Below are 20531 nucleotides of genomic sequence, written 5' to 3' on the forward strand. Positions count from 1 at the left end.
GTAGGAGCACGAAGTGTGGGAAGAAAGCTCTTTGGCTAACATGCCCACTGGTGCACCGAGACCCAATGGGGAGTGAATAATGTATTTACAGCCACATATGGCCTTCTACAAGTTGCTTCACTTTTCTGTCTCAGTTTAGCTGTGAGATTGTATTATCCCTGTTTATCTCCATTACTCACAAAGGTGTTGTGAGGATTAATTCAATGTCTATGCAGTGCTCTGAATATATAGCACACTATATAAATGCTAAATATTATTTTTAAAGCACCAACCAGTAAGGACATGAATGTACTTCACGTGTACTTCAGAAAAAAGTATTTTTGTTTTAAAGTCCATATTTGAATGGAAAAGATTAATTTACTGTGATAACATTAAAAATGTGCATTTTTATCATGTCACACAAGCATATGTCAGTATTTCATAATTTCCATTTGTATTTGTTACCTGTAACAGTATCAGTTTGCAGCACGGTTTCGTTTGGTAAATTGAACTTGTGGATTTGGAACTGAAGATCTTTCAGCTGAAGAGGAGAACAAAGAAGAGCCTGCTTTCGTGTCCATGTGCGGTTTATGGAATTCCTAAGAAAAAAAATGAAAGACCAAACCATATTCCAAATGTATACATTTTTTTTTTTAATTTCATGCCAGATTATATAATCTTAATACACTAGGTCCCAATCTACAAAGAGTGCATGTGTGGATTAAATCCACTTTTATTCAAGTGAAGAAGTGTTCGATCTTAAGCTATATTAAATGGAACAGAATAGGTCATTAGCAATACCTATTGTGTTCACTGATTTTGTAAAGTCAGGAAGTTCTACAAAATTTACATGAAACTACACTGTAAACTGGCTCCACGATCTGCCAGTATTTGGTAATAATATATCCATTAAATACCTATTTCTGAGTGAAAGCTTTAAAGATTGACTAAGATAATAACAAAAAGATTACCTAAATGCTGATTTCTTTTTACTGTCTGTGTTCCTTTCTTCTTCATCACTATGATCAGAGAAATGGCAGTGAAGAACTTCATCTTGGTCTTCTATATGACCCAATATCATTTGCCTGCGAGTTTGAAATCCAGCCATTACTCGGGCCAGTGAGTAAGTAGGAGGGCTGGTGTGTACCTTCCAAGAGACCCCAAAAATAAAATGGGGGGCAAAGTCACTTGCAGAAATATAGAAATATTTAGGGCTGATTTTTCAAATGGACTTCATACACAAATGTGCTAAAACCTGCACTTTCATGCAAAAAATGAGGGGGTGTTGTGCACGTTTTCTGGATGTCTTTTTGGAGAAACCTTTTGAGACACCTTTGAGAATTTGGTTCCAATTGTTACAGAATGGGAAACTGTCAAGTCAGTACATGGCACTCTTTTCTTGGAATTAGTGCAGAATAAATATATTGTTACTAGTAATTTGTATTTTGGTAGCACCCAAAGGCCCACTCAGGAGTGCAGTTCCATTGTACTGGGGGCTGCACAAATACATTTGTATTGGATAAACTGGTGCTGTGTACATTGCCAGAGATCAGAAATTAACATTTCACACTCTTTGGTGGAATATAAACAGAAAATATGACCATACAACTGTTATCGCCTTTCAACTCTTGCACCAAAAGGAGAAAAATAAAAACATGTGTTTAGTCATTACCTTTCGGGACTCCAGTCCTGGAGCCATATGAATGGAATGTACTAAACTATTAGTGAGTGGCACACTATATGGTCTTCTTACAGATACCGCAGCAGCTGGCCCATCTCCACAAGCACCTCTGGATACTGACACTGTAGTCACCATAAGCTTCTGTAACTTATCTTTCAGCTGATCAATAAGAAGTTGCTGTTCCACCATTTTCTCATTCTCAAAAACAAACAAACAAAAAAAACCCACTGTTGCTAGGTGTCAGCTCTACATTATATTTACATTACTCCACATTTGCTTGAATGGTAAAGCTATTAGCAGGTTGCTGTGTTTTGTGTAGCACACAATGTAAATTTTCCTGCAAGGCTTACGTTTATAAAGTGCACCAGCACTAACTTCAAATAGAAATTCGATGACAATGTTATCTGATAGCAAAATCTTTCTAAAACATATAATTTTAATTAAATTAATCTAAAATATGCAACCACATAATGAACAAGCTTCAAGGTTTGTTAAACACATGTAATTAACCCTTTCAGAAAGGCCCATTTCAGGTAAGTTATTTAAGAAGATTAGCAAGAGCTGCAGGGGATACTTATACCATAGTTGCTTTATTCATGCATAACTGGAAAAGAATAAAACATGAGTCAGCCAAAACTGATATTCAAAATGCAAGTTACAACTCTGGAGCCTGATTCTGAAAACATAAGCATGGGTGTATATTTACTCAGCAAGTAGATCCATTCAAGTAAATGAAACTACTCATATAAATAAAGGTATGCATATAAACATTTGCAGGATCAGGACTTGGATTTGATCTTGTCTCTTGTATCACATGCCCCTGGTCCACACAATTCTGCCAGTGATGCTAGTCTGGAGAAGCTACTTATGTGCCTTTCCCACAACTATCTTTGTGTATCATTCAAAGCTACTTCTTATTCAGGGAACATCATCTCTGAACTGATCCCTAAAGTCATTATCCTACCCTTTTTCAAATCCTTCACCAAGACCCACATCTTTCACAACTCCTACAAAAACTGGGTAACCAATAGTGGAGAAGTTGAAAGACAGTCAATATGGAAGATATACATTATAAAACATTTATAATATTATCCTATTTTGATTGTATCTTTCTTATTCATCTCAGTCTGAGCCTCTCCCTGCTGCCTACCCCTTGCCAGAGACTTTCCCTTCTGTTAGAATCTTTACCTGCAGAGGGGAAAGGCTTAAACAGTTTAGAGCTGCCCAAGTCTTTCCCTGCAGTGAGGAAGGGCTTTAGCAGCGGGGAGCTGGTAGAGCCTTTCCCCACAGCCAGAGTCCTTACCCTGTGGTGAGGAAGGAGTCCAGCAGCAAGGAGCTGCTTTCCTCTGCCACAGCCTTTCCCTGCTGCCAGAGTCTTTTCCTACAGAAAGGCTCAAGTAGCTGGGAAGCAGTAAGACACTACTTACACAGCTAAAAATAGGAATGCAGACAGGAAGGCATGGCTTGAGCAAGGAGCAAGCTGTGTAGGGTATGTTGCTGGGTACGTACCCACACCCGTTACGTGGGTCTATACTCTACTTGCCTAAGCCATGCCTCACTGTCTACACTGCTACTTAAACCCATGCTAGAGAACATTTACAGTTCTCATCCCAATTTGAAGTGCCAATCAAATCACATATTCCTTTGAATGCCACTAAAAACTATTTGATTAATAGATTTTATTTATTTATTTATTTATTAATAGAAAGGGGTGGTTTAGTGACTTGATGTGTGACTTAGGCAAATCTCAGCCTTTGTGTTATCTTCACTGAAAACAGGTGTGATTTTACAATGGATTTTACACTGAGATAGCTATTTCAGTGTAAAATCCTGCGGGAGACAAGACACGGGTAGTTTTTACTTCAGTGTAACTAGTCAAGGTAAAAACTACCTGTGCCTTGCCAGAGATTGCAGAAAAGGAAGAGAAGGAGCAAGAGAGGAAGAAGGTGATAATTGGCTTACTCACCTTTTATGTCACATCACTCAATGACTTGTTCATAGGGCATCAGCAAAAGGAGAAGGAGAAAGAGGAGAAGAAGGGAAGATGAGATGGGACAAAGATAGAAAAAGGAGAGTGAGGAGAACAGCACTGACTATTGCATACTTGGAGTATTTACACCTTATTTTCTTTATAATATTTAGGGAATGGTAATATTTGTGGATCTTAACAGAAAGTCAATTTTAGGAGAAATATACTGATTATTCCATTTGTGATCTGATGGATCTATGGCAGCCAGGCACTTGACTAAACCCATCATAATTCCTTTATTGACAAAATGCACCAAATGGAAAGGCAAGTAGTGTCTCCACTATGATATCCTGATTTCTGTGTTAGCAAATCTTCCTATATATTTAGACTGAAATCCTGGTTCCATTAATAAAGCTTCTATTAACTTCAATTACTTTAGTGAGGCCAAGATTTCACCTCTAAACTTTTTAGAATGATAACACAATACACATTTCTATAACTCCCTTCCATCCAAAGATCTCAAAAGGCTTTACAAATATTGAAGAATTAAGAGCCATTATTCTCCAATAATGTAGGTAAACATTACTGTTCTTGTTTTACTGATGGGACAGGGAACAAGTGAATGTAAGCGATTCACCTAAATCATGCAGTAAGTCTGTGGTACAGGTAGACTAGAATACAGATCTCCCGAGTCTCAGTCCCGTGTTTTAGCCACTAGACAAAAATGATTTTCTCATAATTGGTCACAGTAATGGAATCTAAAGCATAAATTGTATAGTTCTGAGAAAACTTCCATTGAATAGAAAATAACTTTTGCCTGAGGGCTGCAAAATTTGGCCCAAATGTTAATAACTATAGCAGTTACTGCATTCAAATATGCATCTTATTTGAACCAAACTTACACAGTAAAATGTGCAAGAGGAAAACTTACCTGTAATCTCTTTGTTTCTTCTGCTTCTTTTAGAGATTCTAGATGTTCTTGGTTTTCCTGTGTCAGTGTCAGTATTTGATCCTGTAATACCTTCAGCTCAAGTTCCTTTTGACCGAATACTTGTTCGTCTGTAGCTAAAGCCTGCTAGTTAACAAAGGGAGATGGGATGAGGGTAGGAATGGTGTTACTTTTACAACTGAATGATGAAGAGATTCTTCATATGGTATTAAGAAAAGCAGGTCTGAACTACAAAATTTTCCATGGTATATGATTGGTAGATTCTACATAAATGATGTGCTGATTCTAATAGGTCTTGACAATGCAGTTTTTCTAATTATTCCTTCAATTTTATTTGTCAACTACTGACCTTTTTTATTTTGATAAGTTCCTTTCTCACTAAGAGAAATGCCAGGAACCAGAACTACAGTATGCAATGGTATATAAAAACAATGCTTCTTTCAGCATGCAGTGAAATTCAGTCACAAGATCCATTCACTTTAACTGCAACAGTAGCATAAATCTCTCATAAAATAATGAAGACATTAACATTGCCTTCCTTGTTCTGCAACTGTGATGACATGACAACCACATGAATAAGTCAGAATAGGCCTGAAAATTTCTTTTGATATCTTTACAGTTATATGATCCAATGTTGGCCTAAGCAACTTCCAGAATGCAGAGACTGTAGTAGCTGCACAGCTTGCTTGAGTTCTGCAGCCATGGATGCTTGGTTGAGTCTGAGGAGAAAAAAGCCACTCTCTGATAAGGCTATCACACACCTAAGGAGCTACCCAAAACCATTCTTTTCACAGAGCAGATTCATACAGTCACTCCATCCCAACTATCACATATTGCAGTTGAACATTGGTGAATAACTCCAGGAAAGCACAGAGCATGTTCAGTGCCTCCGCTGCAATTACTGCAAAGAGCAGGTCCCTTTCCGGCTAACTGGCAATTAGCCAAGAGGCCCTTAAAAAGAAACAGCTTCAAAACAGAAATACCATCCAGGGAAAGAGATTGAGAGTGGGGAGGGGAGTCAAATGGTTGAGAATGTCCCATCTAGTAATTATGGGGGCCGATGATCCACAGCTCAGGTTGAATGGAACACAGATGCATACGCAAACTCTCCCTAAAAACCCCAAACAAAAGTATGCTCTTTCCATTTCTCCTGCCACTGAACTGATGGTGAAAGTTTCAGTATTCTCCTCAGGACCACAGCAGAGAGAAGGTGTTAGGTAGGGCATGTACAAGGTGGTTTAGGGGTCAGAGGTTTGTTTACACCCTGAAAGGAACTCTATCACCCAAATGCAGAGCGGGCCTGAGTCACATCTCCATGATCCAGGACTGGTTAGCTTGGTTACAGCTGTTCTACCTACCTCTTCCTGTCAAGTTCACTGAAATGGGCCAAATCTCAACATTATTTAAACTGAGCATTGAGGCGATTTATGAACCATTACAAGGTAGAACCTGATTCTGACTCTGTGCACCAAAGCACTGAAGTGTCTTCAAAACTTAGCTGACACTTCATTTTCTTGATCCCCATCAGAACTGTAACATTCCTATTCCAGGCAATAACTAAAAACCAAGATTCCCCCTCATCGTCTTCTGATCTGGCTTAACCAGTAATAGAGAAAATAACAGCTAATAATAAAGATAAACATGCAGGTTGTGGGCAAGATGTGAGAGTACGTAGTATTTTGTCCATTTACATCTTTTTTTATTTTACATTCAAATGCCAGAAAGCTGCATTTTTATGTAGAGAAAATTCAGAGAAGATAATTCAGACTTAAAGCAACCAAGAGTAGAAGCACGTCTCCTTCTAAACAAATTGTAAGAAAGTAATTGGAAGACATAATTTATATAGGTATTTCCCAAGAGTGAGTCTACAAACTGCATCAGAATTCAATGTGCAAGCCTCAAAGTAGGTTTCCCCCACAAACATGCATTTTGTTGCACTATTTATAACACACAGGAGCACAGATTCCTTCTACCACAAGATGTAGACTCAGATTAGGTTGTTATTGTTGATTTATTATTGATGTTCTTATTCTTTTAATCCCATTTTCAGTCAGTTTTGAACTGTTGATTTAAATGTCTTAAGTTACACCGTTAACTTTTGATTTGGTTGAAGCTGCATGATTTAGAGTACTTTTTATTATCCATACCTATCATGCTAACACAACACAGTGTTTCCAAAAGTTGCACCTGCTAAGAGATTGTCTCCCAAAAAGTTATGTATTTTTATCATGTAACATATCTGGGGGGAGTCATGACTGAGATGGCAGAGAACTATTCTCTCTCAGCAGGTCATTGCCTAGCATTATTATGAGCTGAAAGGCTGCAACCTTATATGTCTGCCTCCAAGAAAGAGTCAAAGTTACCAGCGTGAGAATTTCTCTCTTGCCTCTCTCTTAGTCCTGCTGAGAATCTCATGCTTTCTTCAAAATTCTCACCTCAGCAGGAGAATTGAAAAAAATGTCAGGGCACCAAAAAGTAGAAGGCTAATAGGTAACACAGAAGTATGTGTCAGCGAAGTGCTGTGATAGGAAAACCTGTGAATAATGGATAACTTGAAGAAAACTGCAGTTTTGATAAACTCGTTTATCTATTTTTTTCTTGAGTGTTATAGCTCACAGTAAAGGAACGATCTGACAATGAAAAGAAAGGGGAAGCTTTTTGTCAGGTATTTTTAGTTTTGGACAACGGCTTTTATTATTCTAGAGAAGGACTGGCTTAATAATAAGTACTAGGTGAGACACTGATACTTGATATTACAGTGATGAGGCCAAGTAAGTAGGTAGATTAGACACAACTTGGAAACAGATGACCTATGTTATCAATTTGCCTCTGATACATTGAGTTATACTGGTAGGATATATAATGAGGTTCCTCAGTTAACTTGACAGCTTCAATTATCACTGTAAAGGAAAGAACTAACAGAGAAGAGGCCATCAGACATATTCAACCTCAGTAAAGCTGTAATGAAAATTTACTAGTCCAAGCATAAAACCTATTTGCCCATCTCTACCACAATGATGATGTTGATTAATGTTTTAATCTCCCACCAAAATGAATCATTCACCCAGGTGAGCAGGCGAACACAATTTTGCAATGCTGCTGTTGCTTAACTAGTTCAAACCCTAGATAAAATGCAGAGGGTAGCGTTAAACGTTTTAAAACTTTCAAAATCTAATGTAAATGCTACTAGTGAACTATCCTTTCATGTAACAGTACTTAAATTAACAAGTTATAGTTTAATACCTGGCATTTTTTTAGTTCCCTCTTCAACTGAAGGATTGTGATATGATGTGGCTCCTCTTGGTCGCTTCCAATTCCACTATCAGTGCGTGGCATGACGAGAGCTCCCTTCCTTAGCTCCTGTGCCATGTTGATCCAATCCTGCAACTTATCCTGTTGACTCCTTGTTAGGCTGGCAATGTCATTTAGTTCAACCAGAAAGGGAAAAGCTTCCTCTATGCAATTTCTGTAGTTGAAACAATCCACCTGAAGCTGGGAAAGCTGCTCTTCAAGAGAACGAATTCGAGTCCTATCTTCACCCAAGTCCTGTGATCCCTGGCTAACACGGCTCATTACATTAACCTGCTGATTCTGCAAAGCTTCCCGGAGCAACTTGATCTCAAGTTCCATTTCATCAATCCGGTCCCGGTCAGGGTTGTAGTTTACAACTGGTTTATTTCTAATATTCTTGGCTCTGTTGGCATATTTGAGGGAATTTAAAGACTCATCAAAGTCAGATGAGGATGGATTTATACATGTTATCATGACAGTCTTGGCATTTCCTCCTAAGGAGTCTTTCAGAATACGAGTAATTTTAGCATCCCTATATGGGATATGTACACTTTTTCTCTTTGGGTCTCCAAGAGCACTTATCACATTTCCCAAAGCCAACAAGCCACTGTTGATCTGAATTGATTCTTTGAACCGTTCACCAGTGTTCCCTGTTTTTGTCACCCTTTCTGATCCTGCCAAGTCCACAAAGTGAAACTTAGAAGCAATCATCTGGACTGATCTCAGAGATGAATCTTGCACAACATCTACATTTTTCGGAGACTGTGCAGGTTGTTGCTGACAAATACTGATGGTAAAAATAGCATGAGATCGGCTGGAATGCTCATTCATTTGAGTTGTACCCGTATGACGAGCTGCATTCCCACTTTCTAAAAGGCTCATCACTTCGTCCACACTTTCTACTTGGCAATCCTTGGCACCAACAATCACTACAAACATCAAGCCCAAGAAAGCATGAATAATGGGTTAACATTAGGTTCTCAGCAAAAGTTTACAGCAAAACAGTTTTGTTAGATAAGAAAGTTATTCACAGTCAAGCTAATCCATAAAAACACACCAAAAAAATCCAGCAAATAAAATTAGCTATAAGAATGTGTACAAGCTCACATTAGCATGAGCTCATAGCAAATACCTTTAAGAAAATGTGAAAATAGAAGCACTACATACAGAATATTAAACCTGTAGAGCATGCATAAAATATATATGTACTGTAAAAAAATACATTTTACCTTACAAAAAAGCTTGCTGAGACTTTATTTAAATCAGTGCAAAAACCAACCTAAATGCAAGAATACAGTAAAAACTTTAAACAAACAGAAGATAGAAACACAAAGTTATGGTTCTCACGAGTCATAACTTTGTCACTTTCTATCTACTTAGTATTTGTATTATTGTCTATGGGCCCAAAACTACAAACACTTACATTTGTATGTAATTCTACTCATATGAATAGTCCCACTGAAGTCAGTGGAACTACTCAAATGAGCAAAATTACTCAATTGTTCATTTGTAGGATTGCAGCAGAGGGTGTAATATTTATACCTTATTATGTTTAGGAAATGTACTGACAGCTATTTAAAAACAAAACTAATTCAGACCATTTGAGCTGAACTTTACATTTATCAATCAAATATATTCCTAAAATAGACCCCCCCCTTGTTTCCGAATATCTGCAATTAATAAGTGCTTTTTCTTTTAAGAGAAGACAAGAAAATTTGTATTTGCTTTCATAAACTTATAATTAGAACAAAACATTCTTTCAGGCATATGAGTAGGAGCAAGTTTAATAAGTTTTTTAGTTCAAATAGGCTTCTTTACCTGTGTTTCCCTTTTCATCTTCTCTAATGTGTAAATCTTTCATAGACGTCTCCAACTCCAGCAGATCTCGGAGTTCTTCCTTGTAGACTTCTATATATGATACTTTCACACTGAAGTCAATATTATGGTTTTCAGAGATGCTCTGAAATAGTTCCTGTATAGCACGTGGAATGATACCTTTTTCATCCTCTGCAACCGATGCTAAAATATAAACAGAAATGTGACTAGAGCTTGCAGTGAATATATCTTTAGTATTAACTATAAAGTTTAAACTTTTGAAACATGAGCAAAAGTCTGTGGCCTTCAGTTCTAAGACACCAGTGAATATGAAGAATTTAGTCCTATCAAAAAATCACAATATATTAATACTACTGAAGAGCTGAATATTTGTTTACAACTCTCAACAGGATTCATATTCAAGTTCTAAGAAATTACTTCTTAATATAAAGTAGATGGCAACATGGTGGCTCAGTAGTCAATGAATCACTATTTTAAGTCTATATTTTCCACGAGCCACATTTCACACCCCATGATTTCTGATGGTCAGGACATTGCACAGTTTTACAATGACAACCTCAATTTTCAGTAGATACCACTTGCTCCAACAAGGGTACAACTGTAGTTCTGTAAGATCCCATGTGCGAGAAACAGGAGACAGTGTTTAGGAACAGTTCTTGTTCTTTCAACAAACATATTGCTCCCCAATATCATGTCAAACTCCTGCTTTTAAAAATCAGCAAGGAATTCGGAGGTTATTTATTCCAAAGTAGGGAAATTTGTTGGCTGTTCATAGGCTGCTGAGTGGCTCACTCCTTCTTAATAAGAAAATGAGAATTTATGCCATCTAATCAATGACTTAATAGGTATATTAAGGTGAAAGAACAGTTGCTGAGCTTTGAACAGCTTTGTATTGTGGCACATGTTATTTAAAGCATCTAGGTAATACTGAGATTTAAAGAAAATTAAATAACCATGGTTAGTCAAATGATGACGAGAAATTAAGAGAATAAAAAGAATTAAGAATAAGGAGGATTTTAATCTTTACAGAGATATTTAGAATAATCTATTCATATCCACTGGGAAAGGTGAAATTCAAAGAAAAACTGCCATGTTATAATTTGGGTTTTTTCTAGGAGGAGAATTAACACCTGAAAGCGGTGAACATGTTCAAAGGAGGAAATCCAATCTTCAAAGGAATCATTTTAAAAAGACAGAAAAAAAGACAGTCTGGCCCAGTTAATCTGAAGGATAAAGGAGACTGTTCCATACTGTAGAATAACATGTTGATTGACTACCTGATGAGATAGCCAGTATTTAAACAGCAGAAGCCAAATCTGGAATCTTGAACCACAAACACATTGAAAAAAGAAATATCTTACAATCTTTTTTTCTATTATAAAATTCTGCAGCAATGCCTGGCTCTAACAGGAACTGAATTCCAATAATAATATGTCTGATAATTCAGGATGAGTTCAGGGAGTTGTCATTACTGGCAAAATAAGCCAAAACAAGATCAGATGTTTGGCATTATAGGCCAAAATTCTGGTACTGAAAATGTATCCTTTTTTAGGCCAGGTAGAGACAGAGAGCCAAATCCACAGATCAGTCTAAGGGAATTTAGGATGGTGTAATTCCTACCTCCTTCTGACTTTCTCAGCATGTAAATGACAATAATTTAGAAATTCATTACGCTCAGTTTGAGTACGAGTCTAAAGAGAGGCTAAATTGGTGTAACTTTCATGCCGAGGAAAGAAGGTTTATATTACAATGGCCTAGACTCCGTCAGATTCACTAATATACTAATGCTAAAATATTTTCTCAACTCTTACTTTAAAGAGAACAGACTCTGAGTTGTTCAGAATGTAGTATTCTGACTTTAACGGTGTTCAAATGAAGTATTTTAAAGAGCACAAGAATATTCTGGGTACTCAAGTACTACAGTGATGGATCTTCTAGAAATAGCTACAGTAGATTAGATAGAGTTGCTCACCATTGCTTTTTTAATTAATACCAAATAAAGTTAAGAGCAAACAGGTTAAAATAAATGAGATCCTGATGCTCAAACACAGACTGGGATTAAATTTGGAAGATGATGGCAAATATTAACACATCTAAAACAATCATATTTTAAATGTGGATCAAATCCAGAAGATCCAACCAACCTCATATCAGTGGCTGGCATTGACCAAATAGAATGTTGGGGGATGGAGAAAAAAATCACTTCATATGATACTTCTCAGGGTTTTTTAGTACAGTATAATTTAAGGTTTTGGATAACTCATCTAACTCATATTTGGCCAGAAAAGTATTTTAGTTTATTATAGTGTTTTCCATTAGTCTTTTAAACATATTTTTGTCAGTAGCATAGAGCTTAGATACTATGGCTATGTGCACTGTAGAAAGTTCTAAAATATAGACAGACTGTAATAGTGCTCTCTATGCTGCATAGACACCATTGTTGAAATTATTTACGGCAACTGAAGCCAGCCTATTGTTCTAATAGGGAAAGTTAATCAAGCAGCAAAAACAAACAAAAAAAACCCCACACACACACAAACAAAAACCCAACTGCCAGCCTGAGGTTTTTCAAAATACACCTGCAGAATATAGTTATTTCACAGCTATTACATAGCCTGCCATGTATTATTTATTTGGTTTAGTCTAGTACACCGGTCACAAATCACAGAAACAAAATAAACTTTCCAAAACATACCAATGTGACCTCCACCAATGGTGTATGTCTTCCCAGACCCCGTCTGTCCATATGCAAAAACAGTAGCATTATATCCTTCAATCAAAGACACCACTAAAGGCTTAATGCAAGTTGTATAAACTTCATCTTGGGTTGAGTTTTTGCCAAACACAAAATCAAATGTGAAGACACGGTCTTTCCCAATGATAACTTGCTGTGTGTTTGGGACCAGTCTCACACATACTTGATGGTTATGAAGAATCTCTTTGGAAAGCAGAGGTCTTATTCTTACAGCAACTTTAACCGGAATCTCTTCCATTACAGCCTCCACAAGATGTTTTTCCTACTTAGTTTCAACACTTAACCATGAAAAATTTTCTTATGGTTCTTGTCTTCACAACATTCTCAATCTTCTGCATCTAAGAAACAAAGATTTTTCAATTACACAGTAAACAGAAGTTAATTTCTCAGTGACTTTCCATTTTGGAAAAAGTTAAGTTGGGTAACTAGAGAATATTTGAGTGAGTTTGTGCCCTGTAAAAATGGCATAGAAGGGTCCAGTCCCATTTGTCTTCAGTTTATAGGTAAAAAGGTAATTTTTCCTCTTAATTATCAGACCAGCAAACTCAGCCTGGAATCTGAAAGTTAGGTGAACTTCTTTCTGGACCCGTCATGACTCCATTAAGTCAGAAGTTCTCAACCAGAAGGCATGCCTCCTTGGGGGGGGGCTTACTAAACTTTCTAGGGAGGTGTGGCGAGCCTTCCCATTCACTCAAAGGGTTGCAACACCACTTAGTGAAATTTGGCCCATCCATCCTTCCACCTGACAGTGGAGTGGTTAAAACAAATTTCACTGAGTGGTGTTGCGACCTAGCGCAATGCCCACTAACACTCTCCAATGCTGAAATTGAGAAATACTGCCCTGAAAACTTTGTGGACATCAAGGCATGTGCGTTTAAAAGGTTTCCTAGCCTATGCACACACAGGACAGCAGGATCAAAGGACTGATTTATTTAAAGTAGAATAATCTTTACTGGAATCAATGTATTAATAGACCCAATTCTACCTACATTACATTGGAAAGTCCCATATTATAAGGAGGGTGGGGGGAGTGAGGCTCCAAGTTTTAAAAAAAAAAAGTGGGGGGAGGATGGCATGACTCCAAAAAGATTGAGAACCTCTACATTAAGTAACAGAGACAATCACCATGAGAGCTTACTTATCAATTCTGTTGATGAAGCATTGCTCACAATTAATTCAACTCACTCTTCTATAGCAATGTTAACTATGTAGGAAAAACAAAAAGTAGAAGTACATTAAAAATGTCTTCCACTTAAATAAGCTAAATAGATAGGACTTGAAGAGCACACAGGAAACAGATGGGTTGCATATGATACTTCTCTGATTGTGTACTTCTGGTGTACTTCTCTGATTATTACACTTTAAGCAGCCTTCTCTCAACTGATTCAGAAATCAGGCCTTTTTAATCTGTGTTCATTAACTACTGATCTAATTAAAATGACAGTTTTGTTTTTGTTTTTGTTTGCATTTATTTTTTTAAAACAGGTTACTTATAGCAATTCCTCATGTTGCCCTCTGCATATTCACTCTTATAGGATGCACTCCTCTCCCACAGCTACCATGACTTTCAAGAACCTTCTTGAAAGCGGAGTTTGTCAGGCATGCATGGACACCCTCTCAGGAGACCAAAGGTTCAGAACTGAAGTTATAGAAAGGCTGCATGATCCCAATCACCTCAGTTCTCACAAGTCCCACGAGAGCAGAAATTAGAGGAAGAGGAGGTTCTTATGGTCTGTACTGTTTGCTAGACTTCCATATATAGGAATATATAAAGGCCAACTTGGAATATAAACAGTATACATGGATTTCCTGCCTTTTGATACTTTAAAATCAAAGCCTAAATAAAAGGTTTTATAATTAGCTTCTTGAGCTTTGGTGTAATGTCAAATTTAATATCACTTTAGTATCTTATATGTTCACTGTCATGATCACTTTCAGAAAACTATATTCTACAGTTGCAGAGGAATGGACCCAAAGATCTAAAAGATCTTTTTGCTATTTTCCAAGCTGGATCCCTATTTAGGTATTTAATTTTTTTCTAAATGACTTGGTGAATGGAAATGAATGCCCTAGGAATCAAACTGAAAGCAGAACAAGTAATGGATTCCAATTTCCATTGTACTGTACGTAATAATACTATGGTACGGTATTGGTTACGGAACTTTCTTTTAATTAAAAAACATACAAAACTCTCAAATATGAGAGTCCAGAGTGGGGCAACAGGGGTAATACATTGAATATTTTATAAGGAGATCTATCACTTCTAAACATATTCAGCATAGACAAAAAAGTCTTTAAAAAAAATCTGATTGTGGTTTACAAATATGCAGAATAGAGTCTCTCTTCAAGTACTCAGAGTAGGTACAACTATTTGTAGTATGCAGAGTAGAAAGAAGTCTATCATCTGATGGCTCAGCTCATGAAAACCCCAGTCTACACAAATAAAATATTTGGTTTTTAAAATTATTTCTACACAGAATTTTTTTAGTCTGCATGAAAATATGAGCTCTTTGGAAATCACTAATTGATATATAAATCAGTATTTATGCATGGCAGATGTATTAACCTTTACATTATTTAAAAAAAACACAAAAAAACACCTCTGGGGACCATTACCTTGTTATGGAAAATAATTTTGGAAAGTTGTGGAAAACACAATGAGTGCAGAGCCTTTAATTAATAGGCTTCAGAGGGGTAGCCGTGTTAGTCTGTTCTTAGCAAAACAGCGAGAGTCCTGTGGCACCTTAAAGATTAACAAATTTATTTGGGCATAAGCTTTCGTGGGCAGAAACCCACTTCATCGGACTCTCGCTGTTTTAATTAATAGGAGACTACTGAAAATGGGAATCAGGAGATCTGACTTCTGAGTTCATATAGCTTTCATGTTAATATCTAGCAATTGAAACATATAATGCAAGAATACTGCTAATAGCTCTTCCTTTGTTCATCTAGTACCAATATCATGGCACATGTATTACGCTAATATATTTACTTATGATGTTCTGAAGTATCATATTTCCCTGGAGTCTCCCCGCCACACACCACAATCTGAAAGCGAGACTGGCACAAAGATGTAATATATATAATTTTAAGCAGTCCATTATGAATTATTCACACGAAGACGTTTAACTATAGTATGTTACAGTTTGTGTCCCTGCTCCATTATTAGAATGGGGTTCAGAAATCATCCGCTAAGGATAGTCCCAAGCATGGGGTCGGCTAATAACAAAGCAGCGCTGCTGCACTGTGTTTGGAAATGGGCCTCAAGCATAGCAGACCCTCCAGGGAATGGCGCCAGCAAACCACTGTAGCGTCCCTAACCCAGTGCTCGAGAGCCACTTGCTAATACAGGGCACAGGCCGAGGACCCAGGAAACCTTGATCTCAGCCCCGGCTCTGTCACTGACTCAGTGCCTGACCTTGGGCACGTTACTTAACTTCTCCATCCCTCAGCGCCCGGCCGGTGACACAGCGATCAGGCTGCTGCTGCTGCTGCCGCCCCCGGGCGCGGCTCCCCGGCCGAGCAGCGTCACTGCCCCGAGCCCCGCGGCCATGTCCGAGCGGGAAGGGCAGCGTCAGGCTCCTGCCGGGGCAAGGAGGGGCTTTAGCTTTTCGCCCCTGGGGGAAGGCCCCCGCACCGGCCTGTCCGCTGGCGGGATCGCTGCCCGGAGCCGGAGGGCCTGTGGCATCTCGGGGGGCCGGGGAGGGAGGCAACGACCCCAGCGGGGCTGCGGCAAACCCACCTGCTACTGGGCATGGGCGGAGAGTGACCCTGGCCGGCTCCTCCGGGCGCCCGGCCGCTTCCCTTCTGTTTACACGCGGTCACCTGGCAACAGCGGAACCTTCCTGCCCGCCGGCGTCCCGCGGCGAAGCTGCGGCCTTTGCCGCCAATCAAGAGCGGCGCTTCCCGCTCCGCCCGGCCCGGCGCAGCGCCCCCTGCAGGGCCCTGCGAGCGCCGCTCACCTCTGGCCCGTTCGGGCCCGCGGGCTTCAAGCTCCAAACCAGAAGAGAGTCTGGCGGGCCGCGGGATTTCGCTTTAGACCCCGCTCGGGCCAGTGTGACGAAGCCCCCTGGGCATCTGCCTGCGTCCTCCCGCCAGCCTGGAACAGCTCAGCCCGCAGCGACCCCTGCCCGGCTGCACCCATAGCGCTGCCCCCGCCTGGCAGCTCAACCCTCCCAGGACCCGAGGACTGCCTTGTGCTAGCGTCTCTCACCCCGGTGCTGGCCCACCTGCCTACAGCGCTGCCCAGGCCACGGGTTCAAAAATCATGAGACTAGATTGATTTTAATGGTACGTTTGGATAGCTGCTCTGTGGTGTCAGGTGCACTCGAGCCCGGTTCAAGCTGTTCTCTGCAAGGACAGGTGGGTTAGAAGAGGACTTTAATTTTGTTTTTACGTTGTGATTCTCAATCACTTGCCTGCAGGAGCTGGGGCTTTAAATCAAACCCCAAGATCTATTGCAAAGGCAAGATCGCATCCACCAGGTGTTGGACCACCTCCCCTCATCAGTGGCACCTGCCACAGGTGATGCTGTTGTCCATCTCCAACCTAGCAGCCACCAGCCACCAGCCACCATGGCATTCGTTACATGTTACCTCACCACAGCTCAGACACCCATCATGTTACACAGGCATGTCATGTGTTGCGCAGTGACTCAGCTGGTATTTTGCCACCAGGTCACATTATACTAACATGTCATTACCTTATTGTCTTACATGGGTATACTTATGGCGCTCTATCATAATTATAATGAAATGTACCAGCCTTAGGTTTTTCCCATGAATTCCAAGCCCCTCACCAGAAAAACAAAGCTATCTATTATTAATTCACTGTGAAGTACTGACACTGTTCTCAGTGCGGTAAAAGACACAAATTATGAGAGTGCCAACTTATGTCCAAAAGAAAACAGACACTAAATCCTAAAGCAATACACTACCTACTACTACCACTGTTTAGTATTTTTTAACCAAAAACACACTCTATGCTGTAGTTACTGGTTCATTACTTGTGGGCTTTGCAAAACTGAGCTTTATGAGGAAATTTGGATAAAAAAGGTTTAGCAGACTGGAATTAGGAAAGCATCCCATAGATGATGGGGGAGAAGGAGGATATGAAGAAAAATTGAGCAGAAAGTTTTATAGAGGCAACATTCATCCAAAGCAAAATATCTTAAAGGGAAAGGAGTATTAAAATGGGTATAGTTAATTTGAAATTTGAACACTGATTTCCTAGAGGGGACTTGCCCCTACAGTCACTGGGCTAAGTCTATTGAAGTTTACCACTAGCACAGCACAGGTAATTAGAGGGATGTATCAGTGTTTTATTTAGTGGTCTGAAAAAGAGATAACAGGCATTTACAATAAAAATAACTAAAACCATACCCATGGGCATCAGTAAAGATATGGAGGGGTATGCTGTCCTGGTTCTATTACTTATGCAGTCTCTAGGTGATACTTGTTAAAATGGCATCATGTCCGTTCAAAATGTCAAATCTATTCACATGCACAGTAACCCAAATACCAAATCTAGTTATGACCAAATGACAGAGTACTGTATTTAGCTTATTGTACAGTGTTTTAGTAATGACAAAATTCCTCAGCTTTGATTTAAACAAACAACAACATCATTCAGAATGAGAAGGCAGTAAGTCCCCCTTTCTTTCTTTAGCCAAGCCACCTCCCACAGCAGCAGCCTCAGGTCATCTGGTCATTCGCAAACAGTGGAATAAGGGTCCTCACCCCTTCAGTAAATAATAAATAGATACCCATTTTAAGCCTTGTTTCTGTAGAAGGTCCCTGGAGGTTCACAGGACTCTCAGGCTGTTTGAGTTATCCAAACACTAAAAAGAGCATTTGAAAAATGCCACACGTGAGCTTTTCCCACACTCAAATCACCCCAAAACAGTCCAAAAAAAAAAAAAAAAAATTGAAAGCCAAACTTCTATTTAAAAAATAAATAAAAATATAAATGCCTGTAAATATGGTTATGTGGTGTTGCTGTTGCTGTGTCAGTCCCAGGTGGTAAGATAATTTAAGTCATTTATCCAGAGAATATATACCAACATCCCTCACAATGATGGCATAGCTGTTTGCCTCAAATATTTACAAGGCAATGGGCAGATCTCAGCTATTCACCCCAAACACTTCATCAGACTCATCCATTTAATCCTAATTCATAATAATTTTACGTTCAACAAACACTTTGTCCAAACTATGGGAACAGCCCTGGATACTAAAATGGCTTCCACAGACCACCTTGAAAAATTGCTGGACAAATGCACCACAAAACAATGATATACCTGAGACAGATGACAAACTCTGTCATAGATTTCCACCACAACTTCAACAACCACCACCTGTCCATTAAATTCTCCCTGGAATATTCCCACACTAGCATCAACTTCCTGGACATCACAATCAGCTTTAACAATGGAACCCTACAGACAACTATAAAAGAAAGGAAGAAACCATCAGATCACCACACCTACCTTCATAGATCTAGTAACCACCCCAAACACACCAAGAAATTTGTTATCTACAGCCAGGCATTCAGATACCACAGAATATGCTCTGAGGCAAAAGCCCATGATATAAACCTTAACACACTCAAACCACCTTTACCAGACAAGGACACTCCACCAAAGAAGTAGATCACATCATGGAATGGGCCACCCAACTACCCTGAGAGAACCAGCTTTAATGCAGAAATAACTGCCCCCCTCTCCAACAGCACACATCTAGTTGTTATCTACCACCCCACATTGGAACTCATATGGGTTATCATCAAATTACAACATTACAACCCATACTTGATGGGGACTCCATCCTGAAATAAATCTTTCCTGACTCCCCCTTCTGGTCTTCAGACAAACCCCCCAATCTCTTCAAGCTCATCATCAGAAGCAAACTCCCCACAGACCAGGACACACCAACTCAAAGCAACACCAGACCCTGCAACAGATGCAAAACCTGTAGACATCTCCGTTGCTACAATAATCAACACTCACCCCACCCCCTCCCACACACACAGCACACCTTTCAAGATCCATGGGGCCTACACATGCCTGTCACATCATGAGGTCTACCTCATCCAGTACATTAAATGCCCCAATAACAGCTATGTGCGTGAAATTAGACCATCTCTACACTCTTGAATGAACTTGCACAGGAAAATGATAAGACAAAAATACCCTGTCACCTGTGGGTGAACACTTTTCACCAAGCGATCACTCTATATCTGACCTATCAGTCGTCATCCTCAAAGAAAATCTGCACAACACTTTCAAAAGATGAGCCTGGGAGCTTAAATTCATAACTTTGCTAGACACTAAAAATCATAGTCTTAATAAAGACAATGGATTTATGGCTTATTACAACAATCTGTAACCCACTAACCCCTCCTTTTCATCCTGTGACTTCAGGGGTGTTATCGGGCCACTCTTGAATGGTTCCTTGGAATATCTACTAACTACTCATGCTAAACTATCTGTTCGACCTGGTATTTAGTTGTGACACTCTGAGTACCTTTCTAAGACCTGAGGAAGAGTTCTCTGTAGCTTGAAGCTTGTCTCTCTCACCAACAGAAGTTGGTCAATAAAAAATATTACCTCACCCACCTCTTTTCTGTAAATAGATTTATTTATCTAGATACATAGCTTTAACATGATAATGTCACCTAAATCACAAGTAACATTTGCAGAACACTACATTGTAAACTTTTTTCTGCTTGTAAAATAATTTATGGGGAATTAGTTACAAGCATGCCACAAAATGAAGTATTTTATCCCCTTAGGAAGGATAAATCAAATCTCACTGCTCACAGAGGTAGTGTGCATGAGAAATCATGATTTAAAAGCTAAATTATGGACTAGAAAGTCTCATATGCTTTGCAAAGCCTTAATTAAAATTGATAGGGTTACCGGCCCAGTGCATAGGATAGGGAAGCAGTAGACCTGCTATATCTTGATTTAAGTAAGGCACACATAACATTCTCATTAGCAAGCTAACTAGGGAAATGTGAACTAGATTAAATGACTATAAAGTGGGTGCACAACTGGTTGAATGACTGTATT

At 39.2% G+C, this 20531-nt stretch overlaps 1 protein-coding gene across 2 annotated transcripts in view; it reads right to left on the reverse strand.

The window, feature by feature from the left end:
- Positions 1 to 16259, reverse strand: part of KIF27 (kinesin family member 27) — a 35297-nt gene extending 19038 nt beyond the window's left edge. Inside the window, exons 1-8 of one of the 2 annotated variants that reach the window (XM_067568564.1) lie at positions 16203 to 16259; positions 12401 to 12798; positions 9688 to 9888; positions 7822 to 8798; positions 4561 to 4701; positions 1652 to 1858; positions 951 to 1126; positions 445 to 578 (exon numbers count right to left, since the gene is read on the reverse strand). In XM_067568564.1, coding sequence (XP_067424665.1) covers positions 445 to 578; positions 951 to 1126; positions 1652 to 1858; positions 4561 to 4701; positions 7822 to 8798; positions 9688 to 9888; positions 12401 to 12698 — 2134 coding nt within the window. In that variant the 5' untranslated portion in view covers positions 12699 to 12798; positions 16203 to 16259. Of the gene's footprint in view, positions 1 to 444; positions 579 to 950; positions 1127 to 1651; positions 1859 to 4560; positions 4705 to 7821; positions 8799 to 9687; positions 9889 to 12400; positions 12799 to 16202 lie in introns of both variants that reach the window. The other variant, XM_067568563.1, reaches the window with a different exon arrangement.
- Positions 16260 to 20531: the final 4272 nt, after the last annotated feature.

The sequence above is a fragment of the Emydura macquarii genome, unplaced genomic scaffold, assembly GCF_026122565.2.
Source record: "Emydura macquarii macquarii isolate MOO-44397 ecotype Brisbane River unplaced genomic scaffold, CSIRO-AGI_Emac_v2 contig_2897, whole genome shotgun sequence".
Lineage (NCBI taxonomy): Eukaryota > Metazoa > Chordata > Testudines > Chelidae > Emydura > Emydura macquarii.